The sequence below is a fragment of the Microcaecilia unicolor genome, chromosome 5 (genome assembly GCF_901765095.1).
Source record: "Microcaecilia unicolor chromosome 5, aMicUni1.1, whole genome shotgun sequence".
Taxonomy (NCBI): domain Eukaryota; kingdom Metazoa; phylum Chordata; class Amphibia; order Gymnophiona; family Siphonopidae; genus Microcaecilia; species Microcaecilia unicolor.
Genome location: NC_044035.1, coordinates 117,232,411 through 117,258,060, shown reverse-complemented (window position 1 = coordinate 117,258,060; position 25,650 = coordinate 117,232,411). Strand labels below are relative to the sequence as shown.

At 39.0% G+C, this 25,650-nt stretch overlaps 1 protein-coding gene across 1 annotated transcript in view; it reads right to left on the bottom strand.

The window, feature by feature from the left end:
- The window catches only part of LRMDA (leucine rich melanocyte differentiation associated), a 2,054,983-nt gene that overhangs the window by 685,278 nt on the left and 1,344,055 nt on the right, over positions 1–25,650 (bottom strand). Inside the window, exon 4 of the mRNA XM_030203233.1 lies at positions 8,951–9,077. Within this exon, the coding sequence (XP_030059093.1) occupies positions 8,951–9,077 (127 nt within the window). The remainder of the gene's footprint in view (positions 1–8,950; positions 9,078–25,650) is intronic.

Here is a 25,650-nt window from a genome sequence, read left to right as displayed (position 1 = left end):
CAGTGGGGGCGGTCCGCCCTGGGTGCACGCTGTTGGAGGGTGCAGAGAGCAGCCGTGCGCCAGTTGACTCCACTGGTTCCCTGCTCCCTCTGCCCCGGAACAGGTTACTTCCTGTTCCGGGGCAGAGGGAGCAGGGAGCCAGTGGAGCTGACAGGATGCTCTCTGCACCCTCCAGCAGCCGAGAATGCACCTGGGGGGGGCTTGATGCACCGGGGAGGGGGGGGTGCGCAGCGGCGATCCGCCCTGGGTGGCAGCCAACCTAGGATCGCCACTGCCTTAGACATAATATCATCAAATGTTTCACATATAGTTTGAGCCAAACATATTTTCTCTACAACAAAAGTATACAATATCATTAATATTCATGAACTTAAAAAAGGTTTTAAAAAAATGCAAACACAGGGACATACTAAAAAGACACTCTTATCTATCATGTCATTATAAGCCAAGTTCCAAATAAGCACCTAAAACCCTGAGCCATCATATACAGACCCCAATGCTGATAAAGAACAAATCACTATTGACAAATGTGGTCATGTGACTTTCCTTAAAGCAATGATTGCATAGGGAGCCATATACTAAAAACCCTAACACAAGATGAGGTTGAATCACTATTTCCAAATTATATTCCATTCAGTTTCCCTAGTGAGTCCCACTGGGCTGATAGTATCCTATGTAAAAATACAGTGTTGTTCTTTCGTAAGCAAATATTTAGAAATATCACCACCCTGAGTCATCAACACTGTGTCCATTACCACAAACTATAATCAAAAACTGATTAATGAATGAAAATTTACTAAACCGCACTAGTTATTCCTGTGCGGCAAATGAGAGAAAGCCCATTCAGTTCCTAAGGGCTTCCTCTCATTTGCCACGCCAGGAATCACTGGTGCCATTTAATAAAAGAGGCCCTAAATGATATATGCAATATGCTTATGAACATTTTTGACACAAAACAGAAGGAAGTCCAAAACTCTACAATAAAGCAACAGCAACAAAACAAGAGTGGAGAAAAAACACGTCAAGTGATGTGCAGCCCAGAAACAACCTTTACTTGAAATGACCTGACACGGCCACCATGTTTTGGCTAGACAGCCTGCTTCAGGAGTCTATTAAGATGGAAAAGGCCGACTAAATGATAAAAGCACAGCTTCACTGGAATGTAGTTATGCCGAGATTGCTGCTAAAATTGTTTGCTGCTACACTTGAATTGTTGTTACATTCCAATATTCTATCCTTTCTGTGAAGCTGTGCTTTCACCATTTAGTCAGCCTTTTCAGTCATAATAGACTTCTGATGCAGGCTGTCTATCCGAAACACAGTGACCGTGCCAGGTCATTTCAAATAAAGGCTGTTTCTGGATTGCACATCGCTTGATATGTTTTTCCTCTATCCTTCTTTTGTTGCAATGAACTTTTTTATACATTCACTTATGAAATTTATTTGATTTTTTTTATATTCTATAATTTTTGATAATTAGCATAATTTTATTCAATATATACACACAGAGCTTGTCAAAGGATGTGTTAGCATAATTTTATGTCATGGAATTCTTCGCATGTAAGGAACACTTTTGAGAGACTGCCAATTGGGAGTTCCCACGGATTCAGGGAACCGATAACCAGGGTGACAATGTTTCCAAATAGGTTATTTTTGTACATACCATGACAGTAATGAACCTCACTTCTAAGCCAGTTTATGTGGCATTTGATCTCAAGCTCCCAAACTTACTGCTAATACTCATCGTAGTACTTGAATTATGCCAAAAAGAACTTCCTATATAAGATGTTACATATATAGGTACATTTGGAAATTAGCTTAATTCTTTTCTTTTTATTTCATTATTTTAATTGTTACATTTTCTTAAAAAGAAAACTAAGAAACAAAGTAATCCATATTAATGGGAACAAACAGTCACCATAGCAAAAGGGGCGCTCAAGGAGGCCAAGGCCATAGCAGAGAAACTGAATTATTTGCTTCTGTCTTTATGGAAGAAGGTGTAAGAGATCTGACTGTACCAGAAATGGTTTTCAAGGGTGATGATGTGGAGGAACTGCAAAAAAAATGTCGGTAAACCTGGAAGATGTATTGAGCCAAATTGACAAATTAAAGAGTAGTAAATCACCTGGGCTGAATGGCATACATCCAAGGATACTCAAAGAACTCAAGCATAAAATTGATGATCTGCTGTTAGTAATATGTAATCTGTCATTAAAATCGTCCGTAGTACCTGAAGATTGGAGGGTGGCCAATATGACACCAATTTTTAAAAAGGGTTCTAGGGGTGATCCGGGAAATTACAAACCAGTAAGCATGACATCGATGCTGGGCAAAATAGTGGAAACTGTTATAAAGAATAAAATTACAGACCACATAGACAAAGATAGTTTAATGAGACAGAGTCAGAATGGGTTCAGCTGAGGGAAGTCTTGCCTCACCAATTTGCTTCATTTCTTTGAAGGTGTGAATAAACATGTGGATAAAGGTGAGCCAGTTGATGTAGTGTATCTAGATTTTCAGAAAGCTTTTGATAAAGTTCCTCATGAGAAACTCCTGAGAAAATTAAAGAGTCATGGGATAGGAGGCAAGGTTCTAGTGTGGATTAGGAATTGGTTGACAGAAAACGGGGCGTAGGGTTAAATGGTCATTTCTCTCAATGGAGGAGGGTGAACAGTGGAGTGCCGCAGGGATCTGTACTGGGACCGGTACTATTTAATTTAACATATTTATAAATGATATGTAAACTGGAACGATGAGTGAGGTGATCAAATTTGCAGATGATTCAAAACTATTCAAGACTGTTAAAACATATGCGGACTGTGAAATATTGCAGGAAGACCTTAGGAAATTGGAAGACTGGGCGACCAAATGGCAGTTGAAATTTAATGTAGACAAATGCATGGTGATGCACATTGGAAAGAAAAATCTGAATCATAGTTACCTGATGCTAGGGTCCACCTTGGGGGTCAGCGCTCAAGAAAAAGATCTGGGTGTCATTGTAGATAATACTCTGAAATCTTCTGCTCAGTGTGCAGTGGTGGCCAAAAAAGCAAACAGGATGCTAGGAATTATTAGGAAAGGGATTGTGAATAAGATCGAAAACACTATAATGCCTTTGAATCGCTCAATGGTGCATCCACACCTTAAGTATTGTGTTCAGTTCTGGTCACCGTAACTCAAAAAAGATATAGCTGAATTAGAAAAGGTTCAAACAAGAGTGACCAAAATGAAAAAGAGGATGGAACTCCTCTTGTATGAGGAAAGGCTAAAAAGGTCAGGGCTCTTCAGCTTGGAAAAGAGACGGATGAGGGGAGATATGAATGAAGGTCCACAAAAACCTGAGTAGTGTAGAATGAGTAGAAGTAAATCAATTTTTTACTCATTCCAAAAGTACAAAGACTAGGGGACACTTGAGGAACTTACATGGAAATACTTTTAAAACAATAGGAGGAAATATTTTTTCATTCAATGAGTAGTTAATCTCTGGAACGCGTTGCCAGAAGATGTGGTAACAGCAGTTACTATATCTGGGTTTAAAAAAGGTTTGGCCACGTTCCTGGAGGAAACGTCAATAGTATATTATTGAGATGGACATGGGAAAAGCCACTGATTGCTCTGGGATTAGTAGCATGGAATGTTGGTACTATTTGGGCTTCTGCCAGATACCTGTGACCTAAATTGGCCACTGTTGGAAACAGGATACTGGGCTAGATGGACCATTGGTCTGACCCAATATGACTATTCTTTTGTTCTTATGACCACTTTGAGCCTGCTATCAGTGTGAAAAGGTGGGATACAAATGTGATAAAAAAGAAAGAAAGAAAGAAAGAAAGAAAGAAAGAAAGAAAGAAAGAAAGAAAGAAAGAAAGAAAGAAAGAAAGAAAGAAAGAAAGAAAGAAAGAAAGAAAGAAAGAAAGAAAGAAAGGAGTCCCAGTCAGAAGTTCTGAAGATAACGCACCCTATAAGATGGCACCAACTTGGAAAGACCCTGCAGGGCAGAACTGCTTGGAAATTGTTTTAAGAGTTCTGTGGCACCTAAAACAACAGGAAATATTTCCGTATCCTTCTGCCATTTTTTCTTTATCTCAGACTGCATTACTTGATACTTTATTTACTCTCTTTACACTATTCACCAAGTAGTTACTTGGGACTGACACCTCTTCATCAACGCCGTTCTGGTGTTTTTCTCTTTCACTCAATTTTTTATCTGCATGATTAGTGCAGCAGGCTTTGATCCTGGTAACCTGGGTTCGATTCCTACTGCAGCCTCTTGTGACCTTGGGTAAGCCACTTAACCCTCCATTGTCCCAGGTAAATAAACTTAGATTGTGAACCCCTAGGCACAAAGAAAGTACCTGTATATAATATGTACAATGCTGTGTGTGTCTAGGCACTGTAGAAATGATTAATAGTGGTGATGGTTGTTGTGGTGATAGGGATATCTCAGGTGATTATAACTCCTTTATTCTTCATTATTTTCTTAGAGTCAAGATCCCAATGCTTTTCCAGCACAGCAATGTTGAACTGTTTACAAAGTTTCCAATGGATGAGACATGCCACCTTCTTTTACCTTTCTGTTTAGAGATTTTCTATCAGAACTTCCTAGTGAGCTACAGTATGACTGTTTCCAGCTCTTTCTTACAGAATCTACAGATATCTCTTGCACCAGGGTTTTCAATGCTTGCTGTAAACCATCTTATCTGTAATCCACTATCCTAGGCTGCAACTATCAATCACTCATCCTTAGGTTTCAATTCACCTCTCCTTAACCATTCATGGTATCCAGGAGAAGATTGATCAACAATGCAAATCAGGAGTTCCCATGGATTCAGGAAATCAACAACCAGTTGTGAGAATATTGGAATGTTGTTTCAGATCCCAGAGATAAAAAATAAAGAAGCCAAGAGGTCCTATTAAAGCTATTTCCAAAACGAGGAAAAGGGTTTAGAGGCATAGACTATGGCTCCACAGAGGAGAGGAAATCTGAGATGATGACTTCAAAAAGAAAGACGTGAGTTCTTCCATGTATTTTGCCCCTTTTTTTTTTCATCTTACCAGTCTATAAAGTAACAAACTAATTTAACCAGCAAAACATATTTTTGTAGTCACTTTTTAAGCAGAGGAGCACTTGATTGGAAGGTCAAAAGACTGCTGGTGTGAGTGAGTAATCTAAATACAAGTGTCTTGAAGATTACTTTTCTCCACCCTTCAGCCCTCTCTTCATCTCTACCCTCTGGAGCTACATACACAATGGTCCACTAGAAGACAGCTACCTACGTTTTGTGCATGTTTTGAGAGACAATAAAATAACTTGTTATTTTATACCCCTGCTTGATGATCTGTTCACTTTAACTTTTCTCCATGGTGTAGTAGTAAAAGTAGGTAAATCAAAAAACAAACAAAACACGTGTGGCCCTTTCTACTGAGCAAAGGTACTAGAGCAATGTGTCTTAAGTGGGTCAGAGTCAGGGCCAAAGTGGTGGGGGAATTAAAATCCTGCTTAAATATCTCTTCCATTCCCTATAGACTCCATCTAGCCCTTTATTACGTCTTATTCCTCATGTCATCACCCCTTTACCTTATTTATTCCCCTTCCCTTGCTGTGACTCATCTCTTTTGTTCCAACCTCCTTTCTCATCCCTCACTCATACTTCATCATAAGCTTCATCTCTTTTCCCTGTACTACCAGCCTGTATCTCACCTTTAACTCTGCTTCTTCTTTCTGTAGCCCTCACCACTGCAAAACTTGCAAGGAATGTGTTGGTACTCATCCCAGATCCAGTGACAAGAGCACAGGTTAAGCACAGGAATTTAGCCAGCACATGCACCCAGGTACTACTCTTTCCTGGCTTCTATAAGGGGAAACAAGGACAATAAGCACATATTGGCTCAATCCACATACTTACTCTTTGCTGCTACCACCAACACTGGGCATAAGACTGTTTAAGTGCCACTCCCACATTTGTGAAGAGCAAGATTGAAAAGAAAGGTTTTCAAGTAGTGATGATTGCAATCTGTTCAAAACAGAGGAGGAGGAGGTTGTAAGATATTGATCTCCTGGCACACTCCTCTCCTGCCTCCTTCCCTACTATCAACTGACACCAGAGCTATTAAGTCAACTCTTGAAGTGCTGTAATTGATGCTTTGATTTGGAGTTGAAGTACACTGACAGTACAGTGTGGGAAAGATCACACTGATTCTATCCCTGCTATATTATTTCTGTAGATACATGAAGGACTTTGATTTACAGTATTTTGGCATCTCTTAAATAGAAGACTCATGCTTCTTTTCAGCTGCTGCTCCTGCCCTATCTGGCAATAAATAATATAATTAAACTTTCACAAAGTGATTTATCCTTTTGTTGGATTTTGCCCTTATATGATAAAAGGGGTAAGATTTGATATGAGCCAGTTGGCATGAACTATATCCTTTGATGGTGATCTTCAGAGATCTGGTTTCCTTTGGCATTTGCTCATCTTCATCACTTGACTTAAGAGTGAAATGGAGCAATAGTTATGTTGTGTGACAAATCAGATTCCATTTCATAAATGTCATGCATTCTTCAGACAAGAATATAGTTCCATTAGGAATCATATCGCTTTGTGTAGTGGATGTGCCGATCCTTCAGCTGACTTGACAACTTGCATAGAAGAGGTCTGGCAGCTGCTCATGCAGCTGTTCTCTCTTCTTCTTTAACATCATGGGCTATGTGAAGCAACCACACTTGCTGTGTCTTTCTTCTTATAAAGAAAATATGAAGACAGTTTTCAAAAATCATTTACCTGGGATCAGGGTTAGGGAGGGTATTTCTAAAATGTGTACCATTTAAATTATATGTGTTGTTTTAGCCAGAAAATGTACCCACAAGTCTTTGTGGACACTTTTTCCTTAAGCAATTTTCAAAGTGAAAGCATGCAGGTACTTTCACTGGGAACACTGCTGCAAAAATGGTTGATAAAAGATAACATTTCCAACTAAAATAATGTAGGCAGTATGAAAATTCCTCTCTTAAAGTCCTTGAATCACTGCAAGTCCATAACATGATCTCCACCACAGTGTTAACACAAATGAATGATGTTTGGCTTTTCTCATTTTTGAGGGACAAAAAGCATTTTGATCAGTAGTTGTTGCAAACTTGGTGTATTTCTGCTGGTAAGTGAAATGGATTTCTTTCCATATGTTGTGACAGTTTTCGATCACCTATTCTCAAGTGACTATGAACCTTGGGTCAAGCTTTGACATCAAGATGATGCTACAGCATTTTATCAGTATTTTACAAACATTGCTATCTTGTAGCTCCATTTTATAGAAGTTTACAGAAAGTATATGAAGAGAGTAGATGTAGATATCAAAAGAGAGAGGGGATGTTAATTTGGCCAATAGAGAGTTAAACCTTAATATCGGAAATAAAAGAGGTACAATGAACAGTGATAGATCATTTCATACCCAATTATCATATAGAATTGCTGGCATTATTAAAACCACTTAGGAATAACTTAGGTAGTATAAAGCATGATCAGGCCCTCAAAAGCACCAAACACTTGCATGTAGCCTATGGGCTAACTGCAGCTCATTAACTTAAAGAATGGGGCAAATACTTCCTTTTAAACCAGTGCTTCTCAATCTTGTTGAGGCTGTGACCCTATGATAGCAGCCAATTAAAATTGCGTGGCCCCCCTGAGAGGGAGGGATGGAATAATGATGCACCTATGGACAGTCCACCCACGTCTCGACCCCCAGTTTGGGAAGCTCTGTTTTAAACTGATCTGTTGGAAGGTTTCAGCAGTTAGCCAGAAGGAGCTCACAGTTTTTAGAGGAAAACTGCAAATGTTAAAGATATGATTGGGCAGAAGCAAAATAAAATAAAAATGAATGGGATCAATATAAAAAAGATTTATCTGATTAACATCAGATGTTAAACAGATAAATCCTTTTCTGTCACTATTTGGGACCACTGAATGGTCCCAACTCCCTTATGTGTTCAAAATAAGGAGTCATTAGAGGTGTTGCAAAGATGATTTTAAATTTTAGTTGGATGATGACAATATTTAAGACTATCTGGAGATGCCAGCATGAGATATAGGGGGTCCTTTACTAAATTTTAGTTTGAGTTATCTGCAGCAGGGCCCATAGGAATAAAATGGGCTCTGCTGCAGATAACTCGAGTTAAGCTTTAGTAAAAGACCTCTATAGAGGCTTAACTAGCCACAGAAGATTCCATCTATCTTTAACTGGCTATACACAGTAGCACTGAATACTCAGATAAAGTTAATCACACAAACTATTTGATTAATGGGATGCCAGTGAATACTGTCCTCAATGTTTTTATTATCTTTTCTAAGAGAGAAAAAATAAAAAATATTATTGCCATTAAAGCAAACTTTGATATCTTAAGAATGTCTTCCTTTTCCCTTTTAATTTAAGCAAACGTATTCAGATAGATTTTTACATCATTTAAAATATGAAATTTCACAAACATATCAATGTACAGGCTTCCAGATGGTAAAATAACTTTTATAATTCTGCCAATTAATCAAAAGTAGGATTTTAAAAACACGTACTCACCTAAATGTTGATCAAGGAGATTTTGTCTAGAGTTTACTCTGACACATTTCACTCTCTCTTCCACTAGAGGGCAGCCTGCTACAGAACCCTAGCTAGACATTGAAAGCTACTGCTCTTCAGCAGCTCTGGTATCATTTTCCCTTTTATATTTTATCTAAAAAAAAAATCCTTTGGATCTCATAACTTAGACCCAACGCTACACTAGCGTAACGGAAGGGTATAATGCTGTATTTCAGATATAAATGACCTATAATAAATTACTCTGAAGCATGCCTCTGTTAAATAGAAAAAAGCTTTGTCTGCCCATGCACTATATTTCGCATACTTTAATTCAGCTGTTGTGCAAACCTCATTTGATGTTCTGTCAGTATTTCTGAAAGGATATTTGGTTCTTATTCAGGGTTAAGGTATGGAGGTGGGGTAGCTTTGGCAACAAGAGGTCATTTCCGAGAAGATTGTTGTCCAAGATCAACTCTTCCAGGCTGCTGAATTCTTTCAGTCCTTCCAGTGACCTGCAATGACAAAGGCAACAGGAAAAATGATACTGCAGTAAATCAGGAAGGCCATTATGAACTGAAATAAATATTTCAACCTTCCCTTTCAGGTCTGGGAATGGTATTGGTTTGGGCCTGTCAAGAGAGTGAATGACAAGAATTAGTGGTAGGGGGAGTGCTGGCATGGCATTGCATCCTTCACGCACTGGCAGAATGAAGGATGGGGGTCAGTTAGTGAGTAGCCAGGATCCAAAACAAAGGGCTTCAGATATGGGGCCTGCAGGATGAATTTGTCAATGTCTTATGCCTTCAGGCACCCTGCCTCGCCTGACCCTAACCTCAATTCCCAAGATAAATAACTCTGTCACAGTTCACCTTCATTCCCTGGACACAAATTTAAGCTGTCATCCATCATTTCTGCCGAGAAATATCATATACCTCTAGCAATAATAAATATAGCAAGTTGCATTTCTTAGCAGTTTTTCAACATGTAACCATAAGTAATAAGTTTTCATTTGTTTTATTATTTCATTTTCTAAAATTCTTTTTTTGCAAATTCTATGCTCATTTCCTAGCAGACGTATCATGGAAGCACCACGAATCTCCTAATATATCTCTTTTATCTTCTTTCCTGTACATAGGCCAAACAATAAAGTGAACTTCTTTGCTCAGGAAGAAAGAATACTGTTCCCTATGGCAGTCTCTAGTGTTGATACTGGGTCAGTCAGTAGATATTGACATAACAGTAAAAAGTGTTTCTCCCTTTCCCCAAAGCGCTTATATGCTCCACTCTGCATAGTCCCCTCAGCCTGACTCCCAATATACTCTGGACCAAAAGGTAGGAATAGGTGTCAAAAAGAAGACTTAAACCTATTGAACTAGCGCAGAAAGCATTAACCATGGATCACAGAGCCACCCATGTTTAACTTGCTTTTCCCTGATCTCCTACAGCCAGCATAAAAATGTTCAAGTGTTTGCAGAATTACCCAAGCTAAAGAATTTTATGCTATGTTATGATTTCAACAACAACAATAATAATAATAATAATAAACATTTCATACCCCCTTCTACTGTCATGTCCAAATCAGATCAGCTGAAGGAGATTAAGAAAAGAAATCTCTATAGTATTAAGATGTGAAGTGCGACTGTTCATGGAATCCAGGGGAATTCAGTGACTGTTTAAGGGCATTAGGAAAGTCAAATATGACACTAGGAGCAACTGTGTCACTTCATTGTGGCATTTGATTAATCAGGTAAGATGGTATGGTGTATACACAATGAGTGTACACACATACACCTGCACTCATATTCAGAGCGTATTCACCTATGAGGCACCTAGGGATATGCTGAGATTCTATAACTTGACAGCTGACCTAATATTCTAACCCAAGGGAGCATCCATAGTTTATCTCCCAGATAAGTTAAAGAGTATGATAAATATAAGAAATATAGTCTACACTATTTATTTTTGTTGGCATTTATAGTGGTTATGTTTATCCCCCTATGGACTTAGATCTGCTTCCCCCTATTTTTATATTGCTCTCTCCAAAGTACACCAAGCTTAGTCTCTGCAATGACAATCCTCAGCAGCAGGCGATAGCAGTAGTCTGCTCTTGAGATAGACATGGGGAAGCCAATGCTTGCCCTGGGATTGGTAGAATGGAATATTGCTACTATTGGATTTCTGCCAGGTACTTGTGACCTGGATTGGTTACAGTTGAAAACAGGATACTGGGTGAGATGGACCATTGGTCTGACCCAGTATGGCTATTCTTGTGTTCTGATACCCCAAGGCTCTTTCTAGAACCTTGCAAACATGGCCCCTGAATCCAGTCTCAAGGTGTCAACCTTGAGCAATGCCCAAGACTAATTCCCTTACAGGGGGCTATGCATTTCACCTCCATAGAAGCCCCAGCCAATGTGGGCAGAAGGCCTGAGGCAGAGATTGAACACTGATTCTCTGCATGGTTTTACCTTCTAAGCCATCTGGTCAGCCCAATTGTAAGGCTTTGATAAATTCAGCCTATATTTCTTGTAATTTCTGTACTGGTGTTCATTTCATATGTTTATAAACCATTTAATTAAGAATATTGCCTAGTGCTGATGTTAGTCATGCTGAGGCCCAGGGCAAAAGTTAGGGAGGGAATGCAAAGCCTGCCAGCAGGCTGTGCATCTTCCATCAAGCTTGGGAGGCTTCCTGAAACATGGGGGGGGGGGGGGGGCAGAACAATTGCTCTTGCTGTACCCTGTAATGCTAGCCCCTGTTCTGTCACCACCCCAAACCAACACACATACTTAGTATTTATATGTTTCTATCGCTTATCTGATATGAGTTTATAGGTTCACGTTTTGTAATTCAGACCATGAGGCCGCAATGAAACAAATCACAACTTGAGATAATGAGGTGTTGCTCGGATATTAATTACACATCTGAAAATAAAAGTTCAGCAAAAAAAAAAAAGCCTCTAAAAATTGCATTTACTAAACCATGCTGTTTAATGGATTTTAATGCACATTACAATAGTAATAATGCATGTTAAAATGCTAATGCACTAAAATCCATGGTAAACCTCAAATGTAGAATTGTATGCAAATACAAGAGAAAAGAACAGTAAAAAAAAAACAGGAATGGTTTCTTCCAGTGTTAAAAATCCAAGGAAAATCATATACTTAAGTGCATCCAATCCAGGGTGAATGTTAACCTGTGTTACTGTCAGGCTCAATTCCAGCCAGACTCCTATTTGGGCCCCAAACACAGCCTGAATGTTTCACTGTTAATGATAAAATATTGCCACAGTTTAGAAACAATTTCCACTCTATAGGCCTCTCAGTGCAGTTAAAAGGTATCCTTCACTAGAGAGCTAAGAAACAGTTCCATCCTGCAGTTATTTTAATTTTGTTTAATTTGAAAGGTCAGGCTTAAATCTCTTTAATATACAAATAGATAATAAGGGATTGAAAGCCTAGTTCTTCATGCCAGGGTTCTTCTTGCCAGTACCAATTCAGAAAGGATCACCCCTCTGCCAGCCCCAGAAAGCCTTATGGGAGACTAATAGGGCCTTAGAGAATAAACACTGCCTTAGCTCTGGTCAGTGTCAGCTTCAAAACGCACACATTGTTCTTGAGCTGTGTTATGCAAATATAATACTCTTATCATGAGAATCAGCAAATCGCTGACAACTGGCAGGGAGAAGAAAGCACACATCCAAAAACCGCTGCAGGGAAGATATAAAGCAAAATGACAAGCCGTGAAGCGGGACAAAGACAGTGAAACACTAGAGGGAGTTGCCTATTGAAACTGCCTTTCCATCCAGAGCTCAGGCAGAGCACGATCATACCAGCTTCACAGATGAGCAGAGAAAATTGTGCGTAAATCCCCTTACACCTGTCTGGTTTTGATCATTTTTGCCATGTAATGTTATTAGCCGCTCAGTTAAGAGAGCGGCTGTGTTACACTAGGGGCTGCTTATTAATTGTTGTTTTCATGTCATCGGCACAGTGTGCACATGGTGATTTAATCAACTAAATTCACAGCTAGGGAAGAGGAGGAGGGTAGAGAATGAGAACACCGAACAGCAAAGAGAGAATGCACCATTAGCAGAAATGTAGGTTTCCTCTGTAATGTTTTTTTTAATTAGTAGTAGTAGAAATTAATCTTGTATCAATTCTAATGCAGAAACTGTTTTGACAAAACTTCAGAAAAGACATGTTTGTCCTATCACCTACAGAAATGCATGATAATTCAGATCATACTGAAACATTTTTAGAGAATTCCGGGTGAGCATTAGGTAATTTTGTAGTCTCTTAGGTGAAATATGGGATCACATTACACAATCCTTGGTTTGGAATCTGTTCCTCTGTAGGCAATGATTAAAGACGAACAGGCAGGAAAATCCCTGAAATAAAATGATGAAGAAAAGGTCAATGTGACTGGGATTAAACAGGGAAGTGATGCAGGAAATGGTCCGCAGGTTGCATGTCTCAGCTATCCTGAAACAGACTTCATGGAGAATGTTTCCGTTAATAATGACTCCAGGAAACACAAGGAGGTCAGTATTCTGCAGCGTAGGCACAGGTCAATTAGAAAGGTAGGACTTGGATGTTTAAAGATATTTTCAGCAGCACTGCAGTGCACATATAAGTGCCAATCTTCAAAATTCACACATATCGTTAAACAGCCAGTTATATGCTTAATGTTAAACCTGCTATTACCCAGCACCCACTTGGACATATGTGGGCCGATACTGAACAGCAACAGTCATTATATTTAAATACTAGCTATGGCATTTCAAAAACTATGTACAGTCAGCAGTGCTATACTCAACGTGTAATTAAACTCTGGAATTCATTGCCAGAGAATGTGGTAAAGGCGGTTAGCTTAGCGGAGTTTAAAAAAGGTTTGGACAGCTTCCTAAAGGAAAAGTCCATAGACCGTTATTAAATGAACTTGGGGGGAAATCCACTATTTCTGGGATAAGCAGTATAAAATGTTTTTTTACATTTTTGGGATCTTGCCGGGTATTTGTGACCTAGATTGGCCACTGTTGGAAACAGGATGCCATATCCCTCATTCTATAACACATTCCCTACAGGAACGTACCACTATAATGCCTGATTCAAATATTGAGGAGCTGCATATGTAGTGCTTGATAAATCAAGGTCAGCACTTTATACTGAATATGATACTGCACTGGTAGCCAATACAGAGTCTTCAACACTAGCATTACATATATATTTACAGATTCCCCCCATGCTCTAGCCTAAATCCATCCAGGCACTATAAAGATATTGCTGAAGCAGTTAGAACAATTTCCGCTGCCATTATCTGTATAGTACCAGTGAGAATTGGTGGCCAGAGGAGTTACTTGCTTACTAGTGGCTGATAAATATATTACTCCTTCTAATGCAGATCTGAAAACCTATGATAGTGGCTGAATTTCACTGATGAATGTATAAAGTTCTTCTCCTACCTTTGGCCGGTCCCAAATAATTCTCCTTTCTGGGATGTATTTGGATTATATGTGAATAAAATGGTTAAAGTTCTAAACAAAACAACCACAAAACTTTTATAAGCATTTATATGGTCAGTCTCAGATATTTTGGAGGTTGTAATACATTTTATTAAACCAATTGAACAGTGTTTATACATACAGTAAATGTTGTATACACCATAACATCTATATATTAATATTACTATTAATAATTTCTGTAGCACTACTACGCATATGCAGCACTGTACCAAAACATTAAAAATGCAGACCTTCTCTTGTAGAGCTTTCAAGCCAATCAAGCCAAAGTCAAATAAGAGAATTTGATAATTTTATTTATTATTGAAAATGTTTACAATCAACAAGGCTATGAGATCCAGGGACTAGGATTTAAAGGCCACCTCAAACAAGTGAGGTTTTAGGCTAGATTTGAAAGAGGCCAGAGAGGGAACATGGGGCGCCAACTTGGCACAACAAGCAGGGCATTCATAATGGAGGGACCTAGATATGAATGACTTGCCAAAGAATGACCTCACAAGGAACAGTAGAGAGAGAGATAAGAGAGAAAAAAAAATTAAGGTTGCAGAATAAATGTAGCTGTGGGTGGTAATGGAAATTTGAGGTGTAACATTTTTATGTTTTTTTTTCTCAACAGTTATTCTAAGCAGCCTAAAAATTGATCTTGTCCTTCAGAGAAGTTTACAAGACAAACAATAGTGATGTCCAGTTCATTAGTAGCAATTTAGTATGGACTTTAACAATTATCTTTTTTTCACATTAAGACTGTGTTTTGGTCACATGGTGGGGAACCAAGTGACAGTTTTGTATTATTCTACGTCATCCTTCCTTCCCCACTGCAGTTTGAAATAAATCAGCAAAAGCATAGCTTTACAATCACAACAGAATTTGGGATAAAAGGGCAGACTCATTTGTCTTCTCTAGTTATTTCAGAAAGCTAAAGAAGCATCACTGAACTCCTTGTGCAGGATGCTAACATTGATTCTCCCCTTCCTTTATCCCTTTGCCTCTGCTCTAATGACATATAGTCTGCCGATTATCTCACCCACAGGTACCATCTTGGTTACCTCATTACAAAGCTCACACTGCACTCCCACAGGAGTCACAGTACTGCCACGAGGTTTCCATCGCAGTTTTCAAAATCACATTAAGATGACAAAACATCACAATGAATTCAGCTCTGCCTGATTCGAACAGAAAGAATTTTAAGTTTCCACTGTAATTAACCCTATCCTCGTTAAGATAATTATGATCAAGCTCCCTGTCACAGCTAATATCGCAGCATCATTGCCTATGGCTCATGCTTTGCCCTCATTAGCTTACTTAAAAAGAAAAAAAAAACCTCAGAGAACTGCACAGACAACTCATTTCTCTGTAGAATGATTTACGACATTTTTACTTAGACTGAAAAAAATATATATCTAAAGGCTGAGATATCAAAAATGTCTTTTTATTGTTTATAGAATTCCTACAGTTAATTATTAGACCCATTTTCAGACCAGCTATGTAATTCACTCATGACTGTAGATGCTAATGTTTATGCTGTTTTACATGTCCCCATAGGCTACAGAGACTTATCTAATTAAAGTAATACTTAACCTTACAGAAGTACATTATGTATTCTGGGAAATATATTACAGCAATATTATTTCATAGACCAATGTTACTAAATAAAGCTAAGAAAGTATTACATATGGTCTACCCAATAACAAAGTAGTAAAACTCCACTTTGAATCTGGCTTATAGTGAGTTGCATTCAGCTACAATTCCCTCTAAGCTGAGTAGGAGTCCTCCATCTACTGTCCTGCCAGTGGGTGGTGCTGTTTCACTATCACATTTTCAATAGTGTGGAACAAACAAGTTCTGCAGGACTCCAGGGAACCTGCCTGTCCCTAGAGATTGAAAACACAACATTGAAGCACCACACCCTACTGGTAGCAATGCAGTTGGAGGACAGCCACACAGCTTACAGGGAACAGTTGGTATTTTTGCGTCTCCGGAGAGCTTACAATATAACGACCCTCTTTACTACTACTACTACTATTAAGCATTTCTATAGCGCTACAAGGCGTACGCAGCGCTGCACAAACATAGAAGAAAGACAGTCCCTGCTCAAAGAGCTTACAATCTAATAGACAAAAAAAATAAATAAATAAAGTAAGCAAATCAAATCAATTAATGTGAATGGGAAGGAAGAGAGGAGGGTAGGTGGAGGCGAGTGGTTACAAGTGGTTACGAGTCAAAAGCAATGTTAAAGAGGTGGGCTTTCAGTCTAGATTTAAAGGTGGCCAAGGATGGGGCAAGACGTAGGGGCTCAGGAAGTTTATTCCAGGCGTAGGGTGCAGCGAGACAGAAGGCGCGAAGTCTGGAGTTGGCAGTAGTGGAGAAGGGAACAGATAAGAAGGATTTATCCATGGAGCGGAGTGCACGGGAAGGGGTGTAGGGAAGGACGAGTGTGGAGAGATACTGGGGAGCAGCAGAGTGAGTACATTTATAGGTTAGTTTACTAAACATTTTTCTCATAGACACAAAATGGGAGAAAACATTTAGTAAACAGGCCCTTAAGTTTGTACCTGAGGCAATGGAGGGTTAAGTGACTTGCCCAATACCACAAGGAGCCAAAGTGGGATTTGATCCTGGCTTCCCTGATCTCAGCCTACTGCCTGTGTTAGGCTACTTCTCCACTCCATTCTTCCACTTTGCTCCGTGGGCCTTTGATTCTTATGCTAGTACTCCCTGCAAAAGAAGCCGACCTATTTGGGAAGGAACGAAGAGAAGCATGATTGCAGTTCTCTGTTGGCATCTACTTGTGGAAAAGAGAGAGCATGCAATACAACAACACTTTAGGATGAGGTGTAGTCCAAGGTACACCTGGATGGATAATATTCTGCTTATCAATAAAGGCCTCTTATTTTACTTCATTCACATTCAACCTGTACATTCAGATGAATTCACTAAACCCACAGAAAAGTCAAACTTCCAAATTATCCATTGCTTATGCACAGGTTATAAAAGTATAAAATTGCAGTTGTCAATAGGTAAGTGTACAAAACAACAAATCCATTTTCATGGGGGGGGGGGGGGGGGGGGGGGGTTGTCATGTATTTGGAATTATCTGCTGAGATCTCTACAAGAATATTGGAATAAGGAATTTTGCACCTATTGTTCGTCAGATGGGAGAATTGTTACAGAAGTTTTATAGAAAAGTGATTTGTTGCCAAGCAGATACTCTTCAGTGTTCGTCTATTTATTTATGTGATTACCTTCTTAATTTTGAGATATAGATGGAGCTTTTGTCTTTTTTGCCTACTATCATACTTAAGGCAGTTTTGAGGTAATATATATTATTGCCACTTAAGTCTCAGGGTTTTTTCTTCATCGTGTTATTAATTAGGAAATAATACATTTTGTATTAATATGAGAACTTTCACATGAGACACAGGGTTCACTGTGATTAATATAGCAGTGGAATCTTTTTGAGTTTTGGCATTTTAGTCTGCTGCACCCGTTGAGATTTTGAGGTATATAGAAAGCCCATTACTTTGAAGGGCCTTGAAGAATTTTAAATTTAGCCCTGTCTTATACCGGTAGCCTATGAAGTTTTTATAGAAATGGTGTGATGTGATTCTGTCACTTACAACCTTCTATCAGTCAACCTTCAGCTTTCTGAATCAACTGGAATTGAACATTTTTTGAGTCAAATCAATGTAGATTGCATTAGAGTAATCCAAACTTGATGTTATCATGGAGTGTATCACTGTGACAAGACCTGCCTTCTCAATGTATAAAGACAGACAGTTTAGTTGTCACAGATGATAGAGGCAGCTTCTGAAGGCTGCTTGGATATGGGGGACCAGCATAAATGTTAAATCTAACTGTACCACAAACTTCCTGACCTATGATTTCAGGGGGAGTTTGTAGCTCCCAAAAGGGAATTTGATGGCAGGTATATGACCGCTTGTGTTAGGGAGACATAAGAGCTCAGTTTTACTTAGGTTGGATTGTTTTGGGCCCATTAAATTTACAAATAGATAAATAGGCAGTCAGTTTATTCAGAACTGTCTAGTTCAATGAGTATGAGTAGCTGCACATCATCTGCGTACATACTGAACTGAGTACGCATCAATCAAATCAGCTCAACTAGTGGCTTGAGGTAGATATTAAATAAAACAGATGACAGTAAATATCCTTATGGCACCCCACAGGTTAGCGCCCATGGTGGTGACGAGGTACTGCTGTTGCCACTCTGATAGGATTGAAACCAGGCATGTACTGTACCATTGATACCTATTTCTGTCAGTCATGCTAGCACAATAGTGTTAACCACTGAGTCAAAAACTGCTGAAAAAAAAATCAAACAGTACTAATACCAACATGAATTTCCTGTCTAAGTTTCTGTGAAGATCATCTAGTAGGGATGCAAGGACCATCTCCATTCCATAACTGGTTCTGAATCCAGACTGCCACCAATCTAGCTAGTTTCTCTCTTCTAGCCAATCACTGAGCTGAATGCAGACTGTTCTATAATTTTTCCTAGAAATGGGATGTTAGATACTGGCTAGCAATTTTCAAGCTTGTTCTGCTAAAGGTAGTTCTTTAGCAGAGGATATACTGCTCTTTTTAATGCTGTTTGGCAGTTGTCCATGAGAAAGAGAGGGCCCTACTTGCCTGATACACTCTCTTTGATGGGCAGGGGTCAAGGAAACAAGTAGTTGGTTGAAAGCCGCTCAGGATTTGATTAAGGTTGTCCTCTGTTATTGGGTTAAAATAATCCAATATGTTTGTGTACAGAGGGCAAGTTTCTGTGCTCCTGGTTAAATGACAGGAGACTGGATAAGACTGCCTATAAATCCTTAATTTTGTTAAGTATTGTGTTATGCACATTGTCATTTATAATTATTTATAGGTACTATAGTATTGTATGTACCCCTGATGCAGGAAGTTGCCAAAAAGTGGCCATGTTGAGTCCCATTTATATTCCTTTGTGGATAATAGTTTGTTTGCCATACTGCTCTGGCTCTGGGCTGTTGAAATGATACATAATGGTGATAAGGAAGCTAGAATTCATCCAGCTATTATGCAATGACTGTGCATGCCTTCTGTTGCCTTCTGGGAGTAGTGTCTCCAAATGAGTTATTTTTGCACATATCATGACAATAATGAACCTACTCCTAAGCCAGGATATGTGGAATATGATCTCAATATCTCAAATTTATTGCTAATATTCACTGTAGTAGTTGCATTGTGCCAAAGAGAGCTTTCTTTGGATGCAACATGTATAGCCAATCCATATATGCTTGGAAATTGCTTTTTAATCAAATCTGTGGCATCCAGCTTGATGGTAGATATTTCTGTATTTTTCTGCCACATTTTCTTGGTCTCTGATTTTATTGCTTGATACTCGAGGATCATATCTCTCTCCACATATACGTTGTGTGTTAGGTGCAATCCTATTTTGCATGCAATGGATAGGCTCTTGTTTTTCTGTATTTCCAGAGTCAGGACTGTCACACTCCTTGTCCTTGGCATTCTTGGTTACACTGTATGTCTTCCCTTGTCTATCCATTCTGTCTTGGAATTCATTATTCCTTTTCTTGGTCTATGTATACACCTCTAGAATCTACCCACCATCTTTTTTTCCCTGACTACCCAGAGTATGTTGTAGCTACTCCAAAGGGCTGAGTCTTGCAGTCCATGCATGCTCCCGATTTTATATGTACTTGTTGCTTTCTGCAGTCCGTAAGACATCCCAACTGTCCTTTTCTTTCAATCTTATCCTGACATGCTGTACACTGGGAGTAGTGGGAAGACAAGAAGTCCCTGTCAATGATAAAGGAAGGATGCTGAACCCTTCCTACTCTTAAGATGCACCAAGATACCACCCTGGATTGATAAGCAAGGGGGTCACATTTTTTAAAGATAATTTTTTTGTCAAAAATAAATATTGCTTATTTTGGATAATTTCAGTGTGTGTGTTAATAATTTCGATTAGGTCCAACTATGAATGATGGGTCTGGAGTGGGAGTATGAATGAGTTCCAGTACTGTAATAACAGTATATGAGGGTGAATGCAAAATGTTATATGAAAGCTAGGGTGAGGGGCAGTATGTGCATTCATGTTGTGATGCTTATCAAGTACATATAGACTGCAAATCCATTTTCAAGAGTCAGGTGTAGTGATGTGTTATGGCAATTGTCATAACTATCTCTTTAAGGGTGTTGAGAAATGGCTCCAACAGTGGACTTTTCCTTTCTGTTTCACTTTTCTCCATCTTTTTCCTAACACAGATCTACATTTTCATACCAATAGAAATGGATAGAATGAGAAGAAAGAGGGTAGCATAGTCCTGCTTCTATGACTATCCATGGATGGAAAATTAAGTAAACGCTATCCACCCATAGGAAATAATGGCAGCAAGGCAGGTAAATAGGAGGCTGTTTGCATTTACTCTTTTTTTTCCCCCCTGTTTGTGTTTGGATTTCTATATCGCTCTCTCTAAGGACCCAGAGTAGATCATTAATCAAGTTATACCAAGCCCTGCTACTGAGTTCACTTCCAAGGTCTGTCTATCATAACCCTAGCTTAAAGAAAGATGTCCCCTGGGGCTGCTAACAGAACCAGCTCTCTTTCTCTGATGATTTCCTTCCGTACATAAATGGGCTGGCCCAGCAACTTCTTTTGTTTTCTATCTCCATCAGGTTACATAGTGGTAAATACCTTTTGAAGGGAAAGTTAACTTTTGAAAAGAAAATTAATACCTGCATAGGAACCAGAACTGCCAGTACTGTGGGTGCTTGAGCACCCAAATAGTGGACAAACTCTTTGAGAGTGTGTCCAGGGAGAGGTCATTTCTGTTGGATTCAGTATCCCCAATAATTTTGAAAGGTTAGCTCCTGTGAACACCTGTGCAACTTTTTATCTACTGCAGGTTACACCATAGTCATTGCCTTCTACTTTTATAAAATGCAAGCATAGGGATGCCTGTGCACAGATCATGTATAAGTAAGCATACATTTTTCATGCATGTACATTTTTGGGGCAATTGAATAAAGAGGCATCTAATTCCGACACCCCAAGGCCATATAATGAGAGCCTTTTCTATAATGGCATCTGGGCACCCAGATTTTTTTTACAGAATAGTAGTGTAAACTGGCAACTGTGCTCATTACATTTAGGCACTTGCAGTTACACCAGCCATAAACCCAGTGTAACTGGCTGTACCTAAATATGGCAGGCATGAGCGCAACTTGATACCCACAATGAATATGCATGAGATAAATTTGCATACAATGGAGGTACTGCATGCAAATTTACATAGTAACATAGTAGATGACGGCAGAAAAAGACCTGCACGCTCCATCCAGTCTGCCCAACAAGATAACTCATATTTGCTACTTTTTGTGTATACCCTACTTTGATTTGTACCTGTGCTCTTCAGGGCACAGACCGTATAAGTCTGCCCTCATGTATATTCATTATGGATGCCCAGAAAACCTGAATGGCTAAGTGTATCCCAAGCACTGGGTTGAGAACCCCTGGTATAGGGGAATGGTATAGGTTAAGGGTTCAAGTCATTAGAGCAATCCTGAAAAGTGCACACTGAAGGGACAACTGCCAAACTTGAACACAGTACACTGGAGGGATAATGTTAACTAATATAATTTCATTTCTGGAAAAAAGAACTGCATCGTATATAGAAGTCATTCTGTTTCCGGAAATGACAATGTTAAAACTTAATAAAGGGGAGAAATATACATGTTTGCTTTTGTGCACAATGTTTATATTGAAACTAAAAGAAAATCAGTGAATTAGACAATCAGTGGTTTATGTAAAATTTCCAGCAATGGTTCAAAACCATTTAAAAAAAGCTTCATAAGAGGCCTCCTGCCTGTACATTTGAAGCCAAGTGAGAAACTGAGTGAAAGAGAAAGACAGAGAGGTAGGCTCAGTCGCAATGGGTGAATTATAGACTGCCTCTCAAGATTCACAGCTCTTCTTGGTAGGAGGTTAATATTCTCACATGTCATTAGCTCTGCTAGCTGGGCTGATGGCTCATTGAATCAGGCAGCAAATTATTTCCTCATGCAGCAGAGGACACCACACTTCAAAGGGAAGTTGCTGGGGTCAGGACGGTTTTCCAGTTTGATTAATGACTTAGGATCAGCAGAGGTTGCTTGTAGGTAAGAAAGTGACTGAAGCTTTTGACAAGGCTGACTTTTTGAACAGGACTTGACCCAGGTCTCTCACCAAACTTATTTCTAACATTGTCTCTGACTGACCTGATCCAGGCCTGCTGGGATCATTTGTGACCTCCTTAGTCTTTGTTACCAGGGATAGGGAGCTGTCTGCTTAGTTTGATGTGTGTGTCTGTTAAAGGCCACATTTCCTTAACTGATTCTCTGTAGAATCCTTTAGCAGGGAGTCTACAGTCCAAGGATGAGATCATGAAAAGCATTTTATATTATTTGGTTTCTTATAAAATGTGTTTGAAGTATAATATGTATTTCTTTTTTTTTTTGTTGTTAAATTAAAGCACTTTCCTGTATCACTCCAACATGCAAAGTATTATCCGAGGATTCTAAATAAGAATTATTCTCAAAACTCTATAAAAATTACTTAAAGTTGCTTGCGCAAATTCGGGTGCATGCCCAATTTATACACATAATTTAACTGAATAACGAGCCAATTAATGCTGATAATTGACTTAACAAGCAATTATTGGTGCTAATTGGATTTATTTTAAAATTTATGTGCATAAAATTTAAGCACAAGTCCAAAAGGGGCATGGCCATGGGAGGGTTATAGGCGAATTGGGGGCATTCCCACAATTTACGCGCATACTTATAGAATGACAGGCATCTGCGCTTAATTTAGACCAAGCTTTCACTGGTGTAAATGATCGCCCCTAATTGTAGACACGGTTCCTGGTGCTATGTGCCATTTTGTAAATGGTGCCTAACTTGAAGTGCCGTTTATAGAATAACGCTAAGCTATTTTTTTGGCACCATTTATAGAATTTAGTCCTATATACATATCATTTAACAACGTAAATATAGGTAGGATAGGAAAATTATGAAGTGTTTGATATCTAAAATTATACCATTTCTGTGCACAACTATTCTCATTACATACCCCAGCACAAATATGTTATTTTCATCTTAATGAAAAATATATGCTGATCTGTTCTATGGGGACTTTTTACTAAGATGCGTATGCGCCTACATGCGTCCAATGCTCGCCTATTTTGAGTTAACGCCCGGCTACCGCATGGCCCTTGCGGTAATTTCATTTTTGATGCTCATCCGCTACGTGCACTGGAAAATAATTTTTATTTTCTGGCACACGGCAAAAACGTGTGGTAATCGTCATTCTAAGTTCATAGACGATTACCGCATGGTTACCGCGTGAGACCTAAGTCAATGGCTGGTAATAAAGTCTCAGACCCAAAATGGATGCAAGCCCATTTTTATTTTGCCGCACGTCAATTTTATACAAAAATTTAAAAAGGCCTTTTTTACAGGCATGCTGAAAAATGGATCTGTGCACACCCAAAGCACATGCCTACACTAGCGCAGCCCATTTTTCAGCACAACTCAGTAAAAGGGCCCCTATCTATACTTAGAAAATGTGAACCTACACAAAATCTACTTTAATATATAAACAGAAAGCATAAGAATTACCCCTGCGCCTCACATAGGGTGTTTGTGTTATTCTGGGCTATTTCAATACATTTTGAGAATTAAATTTTTGCTCTGTAGGCAAGCCATTCATATTCCAGAAAATGTGAACTTAGTCAAGCCAATTAGGTTTCACTACCTCAAATCTGAAAAACAAACAAACAAACAAACAAACCAGTTTAACATAAAGCAGCTCTGATACTTCAAAATGATATACAAAACCATGAATCTGCACTCACACCTGATCTGTAACTTCCTGCAAGATACACTTAGATAAACCTAAACCATTGATTAATGCTCTCGGTCAAGGCCAATGTACTATTGCAAACCACTCAATTATTAAGATGTGCTAGCGTTTTTAGCTTATGCTAAAAATCAGCTGGCACTTCATGCTGAGACACCCATAGGAATATAATGGGTGTCTCAGTGTTTAGCGTCAGCTGATTATTAGCGTGAGCTAAAAACAGTAACGTGCCTTAGTAAAAGACCCTCTAAATGCGGTATATCAAGACCCAATAAACAATACCCTATGCTGTCTATTACAATGTTCTATTATGTATTGTGTTGACATTGTAAGTAGTATACTATATAGGGGCTTATTTTCAAAGCACTTAGCCTCCTAAAGTTCCATAGAAACGTATGGAACTTTGGGAGGCTAAGTGCTTTGAAAATATGCCTCGTACGTCATACTTTGTATTGTTATTTGAATATTTTTACTGCTGTAATTGTCTATTGCTTATGTTTGAATTATTCTTACTGTACACGACCTTGAGTGAATTTTTAAAGGGGTGGTAAATAAATCCTAATAAATAAATAAAATAAACCATAAAGTTCAATCAGATTTACTAACATATGCCTGTAAGTAGCATCAAGGTTAGTATGCCTTAAATGGAATAATTTAGGAGTAAATTTATAATGATTTTTTCTGCCTGTAAAGGCTGTTTTCCACTTGAAAATGGCTATTTTATAAAATTACACTATGATATACATGCAGTGACAAGATATTTACACTGCTTGTAGATGTTCCTGGAAGCATAGCTTGGTCGGGGCAAGAGCACAGTTATGATGTACCCACACATTTTCTAAAATCCATGAGCATATGCACATATTTACAGCTGTCCTAAGCACGTGTAAATGTGTGCATCAGCATTTAGGACGACATGGGCTGTTTCTAGGAGCCTATTTTATGTGTGTATACCCTGGGCAATTTTAAGAGCTAACTTGAGTCATAACATGCTGCTCTGCATACTTAAAAGGGTACTTACTACGCTGAGATGCTGAGATAAAAATCACACATTTTACAGCAGAGAACTTTACCAGACAAATCATTAACCTAGGATACCTAAGTTACTTGTGTAATAAATATAAAGGTGCATTGCTTCAGCCCCAGCAGTTCCAGCATAAACACCCACTGTCCCAAGCTCCTCACCCCATGGTATCCCTCTGTGCCCCTGACTTCTACCAGAGGTCTTCCCTGTTTCTAGTTAGAGGGGCAAGAGTGATCCCCAGTCATTCCTGTCCTATCAGCTCCAAGCTTGAAATTGGCACATCTTGACCTTTAGCAGACGTTTCCAGATACTACTGCTAAGGTTTAAACTGTCAATAAGGATCCTTACTTAGCATTTACATGTGTGCACAGCAATTTTAGAAAGATACTATTTACAGGTTTAGATCTGCAGCAGGCATAATTTGGAAGAGGAAAGTTGTGGATGGGCTGGCCCAGTATGAGGGTAATTATATAATAGGTTGCTTAGGTTAGGGGTGGAGAAGGCACCTATTTGTAGCCTGTTAAAGATACATAGAGGGGCATAATCGAAAGAGGCACCCAAGTATTCCTTGTAGGACGTCCTGGCGAAGGGGCGGGGAAACTCATATTATCAAAACAAGATGAGCGTCCCATCTTTCAT